General features: G+C 35.3%; 1 protein-coding gene across 1 annotated transcript; it reads left to right on the top strand.

The window, feature by feature from the left end:
• The first annotated feature begins 5,779 nt into the window (after positions 1-5,779).
• LOC130459941 (uncharacterized) lies at positions 5,780-6,862 on the top strand. The gene is made up of 2 exons (XM_056827586.1): positions 5,780-6,394; positions 6,484-6,862. Exons 1-2 carry the CDS (start codon positions 5,788-5,790, stop codon positions 6,498-6,500), a joined length of 624 nt encoding a protein of 207 aa, XP_056683564.1. The 5' UTR covers positions 5,780-5,787; the 3' UTR covers positions 6,501-6,862.
• Positions 6,863-18,178: the final 11,316 nt, after the last annotated feature.

Genomic DNA, 18,178 nt, shown 5'->3' with positions numbered 1-18,178 from the left:
ATCACAGTTTCGGTCGAAAGTGGCCTTTTTCTTCAAGGAAGACCCTCTTTTGGCGTCAATGCTCCATGGCAGATGGAAAATTCAGAGGCCCCTTCTTCATGGCGGAACTCCACTGGCTTATTCTCATTTGAAGATCACACAACTGCACAAAAACAAAAACAAAAAAAACAAGAAGCAAAACGTTAAAGAAATTATTTTTCCTCCGCGGCGAGCTTCCCTCTTCATGCATCAATCACGGGCAAAATCGGAGAACTTATTGTTTTGACATTTTGTAAGCCATCATTGATTTTATAATCAAACAAAAATTCAACTTGATCATCATGCATCACAGTCACGAGATTGAAGAGAACAAAACAACTTGATGCAGCATTAGCTTGCGGTTTCGGCCCCATCTAATCAATATACTTTACTTTGTATATGGTTTGATTGTCCTCTTTGGCATCATGTCTTCGAATGTTTAGAGGCCATTGAAAGCTTGTCTACGGGACGCACGATCAAGAAAAGGCCTCCAATGTATAACGGAAGGTCGGCAGCTGCACTAGTACACCAGCTCGTTCATGGCAGCTCCTTCGAGTTTGGCATTAATTTAAATCACCTTCGCGGCACCTCCTCTACGAAAAAGTTTGTGGTAGTTTCAGGCACCATCTTCAATGATCGAAGATGATAAAGGTCCCAACATGCGACCTTTAAGCCGTGTCACAATGATGACATGACATGCTTATGTGTCATGATTTAAATTGGAAACTAAAATATTTAACTTATATAATATATTATACATGTTTCAAAAAAGGTAGAAAAATCTTAATTTTCTAATTTGTTTCCTTATTTATATTGTCTACCTTATTTACATATTTTCATAGTAAAAATATTGAATTGATAGTAAAAATATTCTGATGACACATAACCTACGTGGCGCCTATATGTACCAATTAATCCGCGACACGTAAGATTGTGACAACTAAATGTTGTCGCAACTTGCGACCTTTATCATCACCCCAATGATAAAGAAACTCACACCTTCTTGGGCTCTTCAAAACGTAGTGGTCTTCCTCCATGACGCCAACTTATCAAGAAAAGGGCCTTCAAAGTGAGAGTTTAACTCGTCTCCTACCGGACACACAGAAGGCTCCTATCGGGCTCACGGACAGTTCCGAGCTTCAAGCTTTGTACGTTCAAACAACAAGGACAATTACTCAAGAATAACTCCTTCTCCGGTCTCTGTACAATCAAGCACCTCGAACACACGGACGGCTCCTTTCGAACCTTCCGTGGACATTAAGAGTGATGGAACAGACTATAAAAGCGTCAAGGTCCGGTCTTTATTAGGCCAAGCTGCAAACCTGCAAGCAAGCAAATTAAACAACAACAAAAAAATCAAGCATGGGGCTGGCCGACAGGACGATAGCAGGATAATGATGGCTTTTGAGATGGCTTGTTCTATCTTCTTTCATTGCAAACACAAAATTTAAGTAACCTCAAGTCTTCAAAGTAGCAAGAACGGTAGGTTTCGTCTTTGATATGGCTCAACCGTCATGGATGTTTGTTCCTTGCATATCGTTGATGTCGTTGCGTACGTCGAGGTTCGGTTGTAGATGGTGGCTTAATTCATCTTTGATCGGGTTCTTCAACTTGTTCATCTCCGTCATGGCTGATGTAATTGAACTGTATGGAAGCTTCTCCACCTCATATTGTTGATGTAATGATGTGAAGGAATTATGTCCTTAGACATTTCCGGCAATTACTAAATATAAATAGGAATTAATTATGAAGATGATAAGTTAATTATTTTAGTAATCATATTTGCTTGCTAGAGAATAAATGTGATTAGTAGGACAATATTGATTGGACCTACAACTAAAATATATTAATCCTATAAGGTCACACATATAAGCACTAATTGGAATGGGCCCAAAAGGCCCGATGGCAACCGGTCTATTAAGGGAAAGAATGTTGGGCTTTGGTTTTGGTTTTGATAGATGTTAGGAAATTGTTTCCTGAAATTCCGCTTTATGCATCTATATGTTCCTACAGTGGTATCAGTTTTAGCCTCTTGCATAATATTTTATGATCATGATTGTATGCAACATTATTATTTTGATTCAATTAAGGGAAGATTTATTTATGGCTTGAATTTGCAAAATTAATATATGATATTAATTGATTGGAATCATTAAATCGTGATTTAATTAATTTTTGCTCAAAATAAATTTATAAAATTCCGAAATTTTTATCACAGGGTCGAAATTAACAGTTAATATCACATAAAAATTTTCGGTTTTTTTAAAATTAAATTCGTCAGATTTTAAATTATTTATTGGTTAATAAGATTAATCATGGAAATAATTTGTTAACAATTAAAGATTTGATTTTTAATTTGTTAAATAAATCTACTGATTATCCCCTAATTTTTATACAACAAGTCCAAATTGGAAGAGTTTATTTTAATTTATTTTTTCTAAAGTTAAAATAATTTTATTTTGGTAATTTTGGAAAATAAGATTTTCTAAGTTGAGCATTATTAATAAGTTTCTATTAAATGCAAATTCTTGAATAATGAGATTATTGCCATATTTAAATAGTAATTGAATTAAAATAATAAGGTTTCTTAAATAATGTTAAACTTAAATGGTTTAAGTTTTTATAATTATTTTGAAAATGTTATTTACTTATTAATAGTTAATAAGTAAATAATTTGTGTCTAATATATTTTAATATTATATGCGTGTATGGAATATTATGATATTTTGTTACAGGCAAGTGACTAGTATGGCCCAAAATAGGATAGAAAATACGATCTGCGTATCGTTTTGTATTCTTGTAAATTTTGAAATACGATCTGCGCATCGTTCTGTATTGTTGTAATTTAATTTAAAAGTTTAAATTGATTATAAAGTTCGTATTATGAGCTCGATGAAGTAAGAAGGTTCAATCAAAAATTCAAGGATGGAGATCCAAGAAAGATGAACAGGAACCCAAGAAGATTTGAGCTTATTTTTTAGGGGCCATACTAGGATCACATTTAATTTTTATGTATTTTATATTGCCTTAAAATGCTTATTGAGTTTATGTATGTGGTTATTTAAAGCGATGTGTTCACTTTTAATTAACCAACATAGTAAACTTAGGTCCCAAAAAAATAATATTGAGTTTAAGTGCTTTTCCATACAACACCTATAAAGCCTTAGATCATGAGTAATAGGTTCTGCCAAAGCAGGGTGTTGCTTATAATTCCGGGGATAGTAGGGTAGGTTTTTTGAAACGGATTTTTCATGAAATACCCCTCAATTTTCACGAAATTCACCAAATGTCCCTCAACTTTCAGAAATTCACCAAATGCCCCTCACCTTTAATATAATACCCAAACTACCCTTACTAATGACACGCCGTTAGTCCGTCGTTAGCCTACTTTTCTAATTCACCAAATGCCCCTACAATGTAACTTATTTCACCAAATACCCCTATTTTAAAATATAATTCACCAAATGCCCAAATGTAAAAATTACATTTTTAAAGCCCAACGGCTAGTTTTTGAGCATGTGTATGTCGGCCGAAAAGAAGGAACAGTCCTTGTCGGCTGGTGTTATGGGGGAGGAAATTGATGAAGCAGGTTCTCCGTGCTAATTTATTGGTGGCGTTTCTGTGATTTCTCCGGCTAACAATTGTCCATTGGTTGGGGTTGGGGTTGGGGTTTGGTTGGGGTTGGGTTCTCTCTCTCCATTTTTTTAAAGACAAGTGAGAGTCTTTTTATTATTAGATGCGAATACAACATTAGTTTACACCATAACTGAGCTTAATCATAGTTTGGGGAAGTTGATGTCAAAAATCCGTAGCTCTAGCGACAACCACATGTCCATAATAGGACTATACATCGAAAGACACTACTGTCAAGATGACACCAAACACCAACTTGCTGAAAAAGTTGCCATAGTGAAGCTGTTTTTCTTCGACAATTGCTTGATTATCCAGTTGTTGCGGATTAATAAACCTATTTGTTCACTGGCTTAGTTCTTCCAAAGACAAGAGCTTACCTTTGTTGTTGTTAAAATGAACAACTGTCTTAAAGCGTTGAACAGAGATTATGGGATTCAATGCAGGAATGCTTTTGATTTGCGTGAATTGGTTGTAACTGTTAAACAGGATAAAAAACAGACCAATGAAAAGTTCAAAATATTTGGATTGCAATATTTGACGAATCTATTTACACCGGGTAAAGAATTGTTTTTGTACGTGCTTAAAGGTCCTGCAGCACCTCTAGGAAGTTGGGGTGCTACTATGTTGTCTTTACAACTAATTGAAGCAGCTACTCGTGATGCTTACTTGTGTTGCCTTGTTGCGTATTTCTCTTGTTAATTACTCCATATTTGGGAACTAAACTGCTTCCTCATGAAATTGTAATCAATCTAGCATTTCTGCTGCTAATATTTTCAGATGTGTCAGAAATAAAGTGTACTAAAAATATCAGCAACAGATTAAGCATATTCAACACACAAAAAAACATCATTTATCAAACTAGATTAAGCATATTCACCATTCAAAAACATCATAATGATCATATTCACCATTCAAAAATAACTTCATATAGTGACAGATATACTGAAACAATATGTAGTATTGATCAAAAACATCATATTTAAGCATATTCGCCATTGTTGCTTGGATCACACTTGTAGTATACCCTTTGTGGAATGAGTGTTGTATCGGAGCTACGAATGACAAATTTCCTCCCACGATAATAGATTTTATTTGGGACTCTAACATATGTGGACTCTTTATGTGTGGATGATGATTTTGAATGATAACTCATGACACAAAATGAGATGAAACTACAACAAAACAATTTGGTGACTAAATAAACACTCAGAACAGGGTTATTTATACTAAAACAATAAGCTACGGCTATTTTTCAATCCCAAAAAACTAGCCGTTGGGCTTTAAAAAGGTAATTTTTACATTTGGGCATTTGGTGAATTATATTTTAAAATAGGGGTATTTGGTGAAATAAGTTACAGTGTAGGGGCATTTGGTGAATTAGAAAAGTAGGCTAACGGCAGACTAACGGCGGACTAACGACGCGTCATTAGTAAGGGTAGTTTGGGTATTATATTAAAGGTGAGGGGCATTTGGTGAATTTCTGAAAGTTGAGGGGCATTTGGTGAATTTCGTGAAAATTGAGGGGTATTTCATGAAAAATCCGTTTTTGAAACTTACATGTTAATGTTTGGTTTAACTCAACAAAACTATCAAAAGACAAAGTTTTGGGTTTTGAAGCTAAGAGATAGGAATATACAAAGAGTTGTTAACCTGTCTACCAAGAGTTATAATTAGTTATAATTAGTAAAATGTTTACTTACCTCGAATACTATAAATTAAAGTAGCAGGGCCAAAGTCAGTTTGATTGTAGTGGGAGGGGATCTTGGTTAATTCTTTATTCAATGGGGACTTCTAATTTTGAATAAAGGGTAGTAGTGAATTGAATTTGTTTAATTGCTACTTTTGATAAACATTATATTGAATCTTGCTTTACTTTTTATTGTAGTTATCATGTCTGGTGCAAACAACTCTACTTTTAACTTGCGCCCTCTAATTGAATAAGACAAACTGAATGCTACCAACTTCCTACAATGGCAAATGGCTGTGAGAATTGTTCTCAGAGCGGAAGGAAAAGAAAGTGTTCTTGACAATCCTCTCCCTGAACCCCTGCCAGAAAATGCTACTGCGGCTCAAAGGCGAGCTAGACAAACTCTAGAGGATAACTCCTTGCAAGTAACATGCTTGATGCTTGCTTGCATGGAACCAGAGTATCAAAAACGTTTTGATGGTCTGGATGCCTACAGCATAATCCAGCAACTGAAAACTTTGTTTCAGAAAAATGCTAGATTGGAGAGATTTGAAGCAAACTGCAAACTTCTGGATTCCAAGTTGGAAGAAGGGAAGCCCGTTGGTCCGCATGTGTTCGATTTGATTGGACATTTTCAGACCATGGAGAAATTGGGCTTCCCTTATCCTAAGGACCTGGCAACTGACATAGTCATCAGATCCTTGCCTGAAGATTTTCATAACTTTAAGTTGAACTTCTACATGCAAGGAGGGGAGGCTACCCTGCAAGAGTTGCATGGTTCACTAATTCAGGCTGAGAGAAACTTACCAAGTAAACCTAAACATAAGGATGTTCTAATGGTTAGTAAAGGTAAGCAGTTCAAGAAGAAAGGGGCTCCCATGAAGAAGAAAAAGGGCAAGGTAGTTGCCAATGAGAACTCTTCAACCAAGCCAAAGGCCACTCCAAAGGCTAAGGTAGCTGCTCAACATGAGTGCTACCACTGCCACAAGATTGGTCATTGGAAGAGGAACTGCCCCAAGTATCTGGAGGAAAAGAAGACTGGTGCTTCAATTTCAGGTATCTATGTCATAGAAGTTAATTTAGCTACAACTGCTTCTTGGGTATTTGATACCGCTTGTGGATCTCACATTATTGGTAATGTGCAGGGACTAAAAAGAAGTAGGAGCTTGAGCAAAGGCGAGGTGGATCTCCGAGTAGGCAATGGAGCAAGAGTTGCTGCTTTAGCTGTAGGAGATTATAGTTTACGCTTGCCTTCTGGTTTAATATTAGAACTTTATAATTGTTATTACGTTCCAGTTATTACCAAGAACATAATTTCTATTCCGATTTTGGATTCGGAAGGTTTTTCATTTCAAATTATGAATAATTGTTGTTCAGCATATTTGAATGGTATGTTCTATGTCTCTGCTAAATTATCAAATGGTTTGTATGTACTAGACTTACAAAACCATATCTATCACATAGAAAACAAGAAACACAAACCAAATGATTTGAACCCTACTTACCTATGGCATTGTCGATTAGGCCACATAAGCTCAAAGCGCATAGAGAAACTTCATAAGGATGGAATTCTCAAATCATTTGATTTTGAATCATTTGAAGTATGTGAGTTTTGCTTAATGGGGAAAATGACAAAGTCTCCTTTCACAGGCTCAAGTGAAAGGGCCAATGATCTTTTAGCCCTCATACATACTGATGTGTGCGGACCTATGAGTACTTTGGCTAGGGGAGGGTACGGGTATTTCATTACTTTTACTGATGATGTGAGCAGATTTGGATATGTTTACCTCATGCGGCATAAGTCGGAATCCTTTGAAAAGTTCAAGGAATTCCAAAATGAAGTACAAAACCAACTTGGAAAGAAAATTAAAGCATTGCGATCCGATCGTGGTGGTGAATATTTATCTCAAGAGTTTGGTGATCATTTGAAAGATTGTGGAATACTTTCGCAATTGACTCCACCAGGGACACCACAATTGAATGGGGTTTCCGAAAGAAGGAACTGAACTCTATTAGATATGGTTCGGTCCATGATGAGTCTTGCTAACCTTCCTGCCTCATTTTGGGGATTTGCGCTTGAAACAGCGGCATTCACACTCAACAGAGCTCCGTCCAAAGCAGTAGAAAAGACACCATATGAGATGTGGACTGGAAAAGTTCCAAAATTGTCTTTTCTAAGGACATGGGGTTGTGAAGTTTATGTAAAACGTTTACTTTCTGATAAGCTTTCACCCAAGTCCGATAAGTGTCTTTTTGTGGGTTACCCAAAACAAACTAAGGGATACTACTTCTACAACCAAAGCGAAAACAAAGTGTTTGTTGCTCGCGATGGTGTCTTTCTGGAAAAGGAGTTTATTTCCAGAAAAACAAGTGGGAGTAATGTATATCTCGAAGAAATTCGAGATGAGCAACAAATGGATGAGGTTCACACCTCGTCAGAGACGACCCATCATGAAAATGCTCAGGAGGCGGTGCATTCCATTCATGCGCCTTCTACCGTCCCACTTGGAGATAATCCATGCGAAGTCCCTCAACCTAATGAGGTGGAAACTTCTCCTGTTGTTCCCCAACGTAGGTCTAGTAGGACCGTCATTCCGTCAAAGAGATATATTGATTTCCTTTTGACTGAAAGTTCTGAAATAGAGATTTTAGAACATGAGGAACCTACTAGCTACACAAATTCTTTGACGAGTCAAGACTCCGAGAAATGGCTTGAAGCCATGAGATCCGAAATGGATTCGATGTTTGAAAATCAAGTATGGGACTTGGTTGCTTTGCCTGATGGGGTTAAACCCATAGGTTGCAAATGGATTTTCAAACTGAAAAAGGACAAAGATGGAAACATTGATGTCTTTAAGGCAAGACTAGTGGCAAAAGGTTTTAGATAAATTCATGGTATTGACTATGATGAAAGCTTCTCACCAGTAGCCATGCTGAAATCCATTAGGATAATTCTTGCGATTGCTGCCTTTCATGACTATGAGATCTGGTAGATGGACGTCAAAACCGCTTTCTTGAATGGGTTCTTGAAAGAGGATGTGTACATGACACAAACACAAGGTTTTGAAGATCCAAACAGTCCAAGAAAAGTTTGCAAGCTTAAGAAGTCCATTTATGGGCTTAAGCAAGCATCCCGGAGTTGGAACCTCAGATTTGATGAGGCAGTCAAATCTTTTGGCTTCCTCAGAAATGAAGAGGAATCTTGTATATACAAGAAGTTGAGTGGGAGTAGTATTGCTTTCCTAGTCTTGTATGTGGATGACATACTTCTCATAGGAAACGACAAGACCATGCTTGAGTCAGTCAAGGAATGGCTTAAAAGTTGTTTTTCCATGAAAGACCTAGGAGAAGCTGAATACATCTTGGGAATAAGGATCCATAGAGATAGATCCAAAAGGCTGATTGGACTTAGCCAAGAGACTTATATTGATAAGTTTCTTGCAAGGTTCAAGCTGGAAAACTCCAAAAGAGGTTTCATTCCCATGCAACATGGCATTTCACTTGGCAAGACTCAGTGTCCTTCGACACCTGATGAGGTCAAGCGCATGAGTAATGTTCCTTATGCCTCTACAGTAGGGTCCATTATGTATGCCATGGTATGCACTCGACCGGATGTTGCATATGCTTTGAGTATGTGCAGCAGATACCAGTCAAACCCAGGAGAGGCGCACTGGATGGCAGCAAAGAATATCCTTAAATACTTAAGAAGGACTAAGGATGATTTCTTGGTCTATGGTGGAGATAATGAGTTGGTTGCCACTGGATACACCGATGCAAGCTTCCAAAGTGACAAAGATGATTTCCGATCACAATCTGGTTTCATATTTTGTCTAAATGGAGGGGTTGTGAGCTGGAAGAGTTCTAAGCAGAGTACCATCGCAGATTCTACAACAGAGGCTGAGTATATTGCAGCAAGTGATGCAGCAAAAGAAGCTGTTTGGATCAAAAAGTTCATTAGTGAACTTGGTGTAGTTCCTAGCATTGAAAATGGCATTGAGTTATATTGTGACAACAATGGTGCCATTTCTCAGTCCAAGGAACCCAGATCGCACCAAAAATCCAAACATGTGCTCAGGAGATTCCATCTTATTCGAGAGATCGTTGAAAGAGGGGATGTGAAAGTAAGCAAGGTTCATACTGAGGATAACGTGGCTGATCCTCTGACTAAACCGCTTGCTCAACCTAAGCATGAGAGTCATACTAGGTCTATGGGGCTTAGGCATATGGGAGAATGGATTTAGTTTGTTTACTTTATGTTTACAATTGTAAAGACATTTATTATGCTTTGAATGTTTATCAATAAAAGTTCATTCTTATTTAATTGTTTGGTTTAGTATTAAATAAAATGTCCAAATAACTTGTGTTTTCAAATAGGATTATCGAAAACGTTTTGATAATGGAACCCTATAAAGAGAACTGAAATCACAACTTATTAAGTCCCTAGTCTGAATCACTAAATTGGACATAAGTGATTTATGAGAAGACTAGCATGTAATTAATTGATAGTGCAGTTCCATGGGCTATGGAGACATAGGGATGTCTAATTGATTATATGGATGTATACTTGATGCATTGAGACTTGACCTAACTAGATTCTAAAAGTAGAATCAAAATTCTATATTTAGTGGATTCCTTAGACATGAGTATGTCTTAATAACCATGAGACAATTAGTTTAACCTTGACTCTGTTAAACGCCGCGCCGTAAAAGGAGGTTATAAAAGCAGTGATCAGGTGGGCTAAGAATTGAGTGGGAGTTATGGTCATACAAGAGTGAATAAGTCCTCCTATTTGATAGGAATGGTGTCTGGGCCTCTTGATGAGCGAGAACTGAAAAATTGCATGGCCATGCGGAATGGGATTAAAATGGTAATCTTTATTTGAACAGTTCGAACTCGGCGATCAAGAAACTAGAATTTGAGAATAACAGTGTGTTATCAAATTTTGGCATTAAGAGACTTAAGGAATTTAGCATTGCGTTCTTGTCTTCGGACAAGTGGGAGATTGAAGGAATTATGTCCTTAGACATTTCCGGCAATTACTAAATATAAATAGGAATTAATTATGAAGATGATAAGTTAATTATTTTAGTAATCATATTTGCTTGCTAGAGAATAAATGTGATTAGTAGGACAATATTGATTGGACCTACAACTAAAATATATTAATCCTATAAGGTCACACATATAAGCACTAATTGGAATGGGCCCAAAAGGCCCGATGGCAACCGGTCTATTAAGGGGAAGAATGTTGGGCTTTGGTTTTGTGTTAACCTAAAACTCTCACATTATAATAGTTATAATGTCAGGGATTTAGAAATTACGTTCATTCAATATCTGACAAAAAGGAAAACACAAAAACCCTAATTCTATTTCTCTGAAACACCGTTCTTCCCAAACAAAGCAAGAGATTGATCGTGATCGTTCTCTTCCGTACTAGCATACGTGGGATTCAATTGGTGCTTGTGGACTAAGTAGAGGAGCAACAAGTGGGGCTCTAAGATCTTTAAAGCTTGCATACGAACGGGAGAACACGCTACAAAGGTGATTATTCTTTCGACTTAATCTGATCTATATTATTGTTATGCATGTGATCCTGTGATAGATGTTAGGAAATTGTTTCCTGAAATTCCGCTTTATGCATCTATATGTTCCTACATGATCGTCGATTGATCGAATACACATCTCCTTCTTCATGGTGTCACCTCATATTGTGGGTCAAGGTTCAAAAAAATGGCAGCTCCTTCATGGCAATGATTCGGGTCAGCTTCTCCGCGCGTCGTGGCTTCGTGATGTAAACAGAGACTGCTCGCTTTGGTGTTGAGGTTTTGAGTTGTAGTTGAGAGCTTAAAGCGTCTCCCATGATTTGAAAAGAAAAAGTCATGAAGAGTGTTTATATATAGCAATAAGGTTTGTTCCCAAGAAGTTTACGCAAATCGGATGGTACAGGCGTGTGCACGTAGCTCTAGGTGCACCGGGATCAAAACGACCAACATTAAACATAAAACGCGCGTTTTAATTAAATTCCCAGAAAAAAGAACAATGCCCTTGAACAAAAGAACAATTCCCCTAAACAAAAGAACATTAAAGGCTCTGTTCTTTTCAGCTATGTTTATCGCGTTTTTATTTGATTCGTTGTTATTTTTGCGATATATATTCTTCTGGGTTTTATATTTTGAATTCAAACTATGAAGAGGAGAGAGAAAGTGTGAACTAGGTTTTCTTAAATGGGTTTTAGAGAGAGAAAGTAATGAAAATCCCCAAAAATTCGTTGATTTTTCTGCTTCAACATCAAATTAAATTGATTTTTCTTCTTCAAACCTGAATTCTGCAACTGGTAATCTGATTTTGGGAGGTAATTTTTCAATTTTGTAATAATAAATGGTATGTTTTGATGATTTTGATTTTGTAATAATTGTGTTTTTGATGATTTTGACTATGTTGATGATTTTGATTGTGTAATAATCATGTGTTTGATGAATTTGATGATTTTAATGAATCAAATTATGTAATAACACGCTGATTTTGTTGAAATCGTTGATTTTGAAGATTTTGATTACGTAATTACGATTTTTTTCCCAGAAAAGAACATTTTTACCTATTAAAGGAACATATGTTAGTATTAAAAGAACAGTTTCATTATGCTCGTATTAAAAGAACAGTTTCATTATAGTAGAAAAATAGACCATTTGCGTTTCATAATTTGTTCTTTTATTTTACTGTGTTCTTCTTTTTTATTATTTTCAATTTTATTTGCGTTTCATAACTTGTTCTTTTTATTTTATTGTGTTATTTTTCTTGTTACTTTTTATTTATCCTTTGTTTCTTTGATTGCGTTCTTTTTCTTGTTTTTATACATGTTAACCTATTATTTTTTTCAGATATTAAGAATAATGTGCTTGATAATTCATAACAGAATGATGAAAATGATGATTCCGAATCATATGTTATTGTGGGACAAAGTACTTGACTTGTTCCTTTTAGTCTCTATATTTGTTCTTTTAGTCTTTTCATTTGTTCTTTTTATAATACTCTGTTAAAATAACAAAATAAAAACACGTGCACAGTTCTCATTATGCACTATTTAACAATTTTTCCTTTCTCCTTCTTTGTTCTTCAATTATTTGATTCTACTTCCTATTTGTTCATTTTCTATTTTTCAGCAACTATATATATAATCATTGTACTTATGAGTCATAACCATTAGTCATTTTATAAATACATTTTAGAGAGAGAAAGAGAAGATGATTTATATTCTCTCAACATAAGAGAGATTTTTTGAAAGAGAAAGAGTTAGATGGTGAGTGATAGAGTAACAAAAACATTTTCTCCTTATTCTCTCTCTAAAATTCCTTCTGAATGTTTCTTGTTTGTTGAAAATGAGTGAATTAAGAAAAAACACTAGTTCAATTTGGTTAGTTTTCGAAGCAAGAGAATCTCTGGAGAGCGTGATATTTTCCGATGATTGAGATCAGTTTTTTAAGATTTATTAAAAGATATTGATGTTCCTGATACATGTTGATCAAGTGATTAAGGTACGTTTCCTTGTTCTTTCCTCTAATGTTCTTTTTCAAGTTGTTATGTTCTTTTCACAACTTTACTTTTACTGTGTCATCAACATAGTTTGTTCTTTTAAATCAACATAGTTTGTTCTTTTATATCAACGTACATAGATTGTTAAAAAAGAACATATAATGGTTTGAAAAGAACAAATAACACTTAAAAAAGAACATAGTCCGATTTGTGGTAAAAGAACAAAAAATACTTTTTTAAAAAATATAGATTTAGTTTTAAGTGCATCAAAAATCTTCGTTTCGTCTTTTTAATTAGAACATAAAATCGTTTGAATAGAACAAATAACACTTAATAAAAGAACATAGTTCTGATGCGTGGGATAAGAACAAAAATACATTTAAATAAAAATATAGATCTAGTTTTAAGTGCATCAAAATATCGTCGTTTTCGTCTTTTTAATTAGAACACTAAGTGGTTTGAAAAGAACAAATACAACTAATAAAAGAACATAGATTTGTTGTTCTTTTCGTCCCTTTCATTCTGTTCTTTTGTTTGATAAGGAAAAAGAAAATGTTGTTCTTTTCCATGTGTTTTGTTCTTTTTTCTTCTGTTTTGTAAAAAAGTTGTTGTTCTTTTTTTAATTATTTTGTGTTCTTTTTAACTTATTTATGTTTTTTAATATTTAATAACATTATCGATAATATTTTTTTTTTGTTTTTTTGTTGTATTTTTCACACGATGTTCTTTTTGAAAAATAATTGTTCTTTTTATAGTTTATCAGGAGAGAGAATATGTTATTTTCATTTTTGTATATTTTCTTTAGTTTTTTAGCATTAGTGTTCTTTTTAGGTTTTAGTTAATGTTCTTTTCGTTTACTTTATTATGTTCTTTCTGTTTAGTTTGTTATGTTCTTTTTCGTTTTCTTTTAATGTTTTTGCGTTTTGGTGCAGGTGCACGTAGATCTACGTGCAGGCCCCTGCACCATCCGCGCGTTGAGAAGTTTATGCGGTACTCCCAAGTCCTAACAAACCTCAACAACAAGATAATTATTGTTCCAGCAAAGATGTTTAGTAAAGATAAGCATTATCTTTACAAAAAATAAACCAAACTTCCTAAATTGCTTGCTGCCATGTTATCATACGTAAGTATATACGAACTGAAATTTAGTATATGATAAATCCAAAAAGCTAAGTGAAAAAGTGTAACTATCGAGACCTAATCACGATCAAACACTTAAAATTGTATACGTGATTTAGTCTCGAGGGGATAATTTGTAGGCACGGAAAATTTGTAAATGTGCCACGTCGGATATCATTAGAGTCAAAAGTCAAAGTATTGACTCAAAATTATTTGACAGTCAATAAAATTAATTAATTTGGTTGCATAAATTATTTTGGCCCACTTTAGTTATTTTAATCAAACCCGGATATTTTTAATGGTTAAACCTAACAAAATAGGTTAAACGTTTATAAACGGGTCATGATAATCAAGTCCAATTCAAAAAGCCCAAAACACATAAAACCCTAAAAGTTCAGCTCACTCCTGTAAATAGGAGTTTCCTGCATCATTTTCAGGAGAGGAGAAACAGACGGCAAAACCTAAAACTCTCAAATCTCTCTCTGCCAGTCAAGTCACAACTCTCTCTCCCTAGAAGAAGAACATCAAGCATTCAAATCGACGTGCCGTTCCATTCTAGAAGATCAACCTTGGACGAGATCAAGCCCGGAGGCCCTTATTCAAGAAGATCAAGCCAGTTCGTGAGCAACATCAAATCAACATCAAATAATCCCGGTGGAAGAAGAACAACAAGCATACAAAACTGACATGCCGTTCTATTTCTACATCAACATTCTTGAACGAGATCAAGCCCGAAGGCCCTCATTCAAGTACAAATCAATCCAGTCCGTGAACCAAGTCAAATACAAAGTGGAGATCGAATCGGAGGAGAAAATATTAGAGATTGTACCCAGAAACTTCAAAAATCAATAAAATTATATTTTGTCACATATTTTGATTCTCGTATTTTTGCAGACTCTGAAATTTGTGTTTACACTATATACATTACATCAAATTAAAAAATTAATGATTCCCAAAGCATGATATTTTGATCAAGGTTTGTGTCACACTTTCCCGAAAGGCCGAAACACTTGGATATGAAGTTTTTCCAAGCGCCCAATTAATTTATAATTCAATTCATATACATTTACGCACTGATCAATCTCAAAAGAAACACTAGTACCCCGTATAGACCATGGTAACAACAAAAAAATTACGCTTCTAGATTGTTGGAAATAATGTGTTGTAACCATGAAAAGTAACAATAAAATAATAGGGAAGAAGACAATACTCAATAATTAATCTCAAAAGCTGTGACGGGTTTTACGCCTGCCCTAGAAGTGTATTTCGCCACCACCGATACAAGGTTGTCAGTGACGATTGCTCCCCAAGGGTAACACAGCTACCTTCCAACTCTGTACCCCGATTGGAAGGCTGGAATTACTTCAAGAACTGCTCAGATCTCTATTTGACCATAATGACAGAGATAATATTTTTTAGGGTTTTTTTTTCGTTTCTCTATGTCTCTAGGTTATTTTATTGGAATAAATAAAGGAGTATTTATAAGGAATCTGGTATAAACCGCAACTCCTAAACAATACTCCAAAACCAATACCCACGACAACAATGAAACGGGCCCATCAGCATTATCATGATTAAACGGATCCGTATTGCATTATAATTACCAACATCTTTTACCCGATGTTGTATGACCTGTAACCGACAAGATCGGATTGTGATTCGATACTAGACCCGACAAAGATTTGAACCCTATTATTTTTTCCAATTTAACCGGACCTTAATAACTCGACTTGTCATTGGCTAGACTAAATAGTAACTTCAAAACCCAATTCGTCCTGACCCTTCTTTTAACCAACTCGAAGCAAGTAAAACTTGTTAAAGTTGACTAGATCGATAGGTATCGGAACGGATATTGACACGTGTACGGGAGTAAACCCGAACTGAATTATGATCGACACGATAATTAACCGATCTAAACTTGACCCGAACCTGAAATTACCTGCTTACCCGATTAGATAAAATCTGAACCCAAAATTGAACCCGACTTGAACATGACTCGACCCAAACACGACCTGTACCCGAAATAGAAAAATAAACCCACATAATTCGAACGAAAACCAATCCGACCTGGACATGGGTGACAAAGTGACCCGAGATGAACTGACCAGAATCTGACCCGAATAACCATTTTGATAGCTCCATGTACTTCATATATTTTTTTTTCGGATTTTTCATGAAATACCCCCGAATTATGGCGTAATTCACCAAATGCCCCTCGACTTTCAGAAATTCACCAAATGCCCCTCACAAATGACTTAATACCCAAAATACACTTACTAATGACGCGCCGTTAGTCCTCCGTTAGCCTAATTTTTAAATTCACCAAATACCCCTATTTTATTACTTATTTCATATAATACCCCTATTCTGAAACTTAATTCACCAAATACACATAACTTAAAATTACCCATTTTGATGCTCAGCGGCTAGTTTTTATGTTTGAAAATTAGCCGTTGCTTATTGTTTTCTTATAAAAACCCCTTTTCTGACTATTTATTGTAGTTTTTCTATTGTTTTGTTAATTTCATATCATTTTTGTCATGAGTTTTCTTTCAAAATCATCATCCACACCCATGAATCCACATATGTAAGAGTCCCAAACAATTTCTAATATTATGGGAGGAAATTTCCATCTGAGGCTCCGATACAACACTCAGTAAATTTCAATTATGATCCAATAAGTTCAGGCCTCATCCAGTAAAGACAATGCACTTTAGCTGAGCAAAAGGCCAAAAAACCCCATTTTCAAAGGGATCTTATGTAAGTGAAGCTGAAGTAATTCAATCTAAAGCTAACACCTTAATTTTCTTATTGTCCGAATGGTAAAGAAACTAAGAAATCAAGTTCAATAACACATATATTTTTATCACAACCTCGATTTCAACTTGGATTCATGATGTGAAAATCTTGAGTTTGGAGGCAAATCTTTGTGCCAAGATTCATGTTTTTTCACTGGTTCATGAGCTTTGGAACATACCTTAGTTTCATTTTTTTTTCTTGTTCCCTCAAATCCAAAAATAGACATTTGTCCATAAATCTGACCATGTCAATAGGACCTAGCTCAAAAGAAAAGTGGGAAAACCTTTATGCCTCGAGTGTAAGGTTGAGAGAAAGTTAGGAGATTGAAGAAAGATGTTTGGAGGCAGTAGAGACAGGAGACAAAAGGGAGTTAACGTTAAATATGTGGCATGGAAGCAATAGAAGCCGAGGTAGCTGGAACATATGCGTTAGAATAAAATTAATAAGAGCTTTATTTTTAATCTGTTTGCATATGTTAAAGATGTTTCCCATATTGAAAAAGGAATACCTTCCGATTGCGTGGTAAATATAATTAATTGGTCACATAAAGAATAAGGTACAAAAGAAGTAGCTATTTTCTTGAAGAGTTGCGACGTTTTGAGGTGTTTTTAGGAGTGTTTTCTGTTTTAGTGTTGTACCGGAGCTTCAGATTGAGTGTTGTATCAGATATTCGGATGTCAAATTTTCTCCCATGATAACAAAATTTATTTGGGACTCTTACATATGTGGACTCATTGGGTGTGGATGATGATTTTGAAAGAAAACTCATGACAAAAATGATATGAAATTAACAAAATAATAGGAAAACTACAATAAACCGTCAGAAAAAGAGTATTTATAAGCAAACAATAAGCAACGGCTAATTTTCAAACACAAAAACTAGCCGTTGAGCATCAAAATGAGTAATTTTAAGTTATTGGTATTTGGTGAATTAAGTTTCTGAATAAGGGTATTTGGTGAAATAAGTATTAAAATAGGGGTATTTGGTGAATTTGAAAATTAGGTTAACGGAGGACTAACGGCGCATCATTAGTAAGGGTATTTTGGGTATTAAGTCATTTGTGAGGGGCATTTGGTGAATTTCTGAAAGTCGAGGGGCATTTGGTGAATTACGCCAAAATTCGGGGGTATTTCATGAAAAATCCGTTTTTTTTTTGTGCGAATGATCCACAATGACGGGGAAGAAAATCAATCCCAAAATCACATAAAACCGGGATGAAAGATCTAACCGACTGAGCTATCCATCACTCTCATCATACTTCGTGGCATATGATAAGTTGATCGGAATCGTGTCATTCTATTTTGGGTTAGAGTTCGCAAATATATGTGGGCCTGAAAACCTTTGCACACAAAACTTGGACCCGAAAAGTCGAAAACTTACAGAGTTAGTTA

Source organism: Spinacia oleracea, chromosome 4, assembly GCF_020520425.1.
Source record: "Spinacia oleracea cultivar Varoflay chromosome 4, BTI_SOV_V1, whole genome shotgun sequence".
NCBI classification, from domain to species: domain Eukaryota; kingdom Viridiplantae; phylum Streptophyta; class Magnoliopsida; order Caryophyllales; family Amaranthaceae; genus Spinacia; species Spinacia oleracea.
This window is presented reverse-complemented; position numbering and strand designations above follow the sequence as displayed.

Excerpts from the sequence above, each read along its gene's own strand:
- LOC130459941 (XM_056827586.1), top strand. The coding sequence starts at position 5,788 with ATGGAACCAGAGTATCAAAAACGTTTTGATGGTCTGGATGCCTACAGC.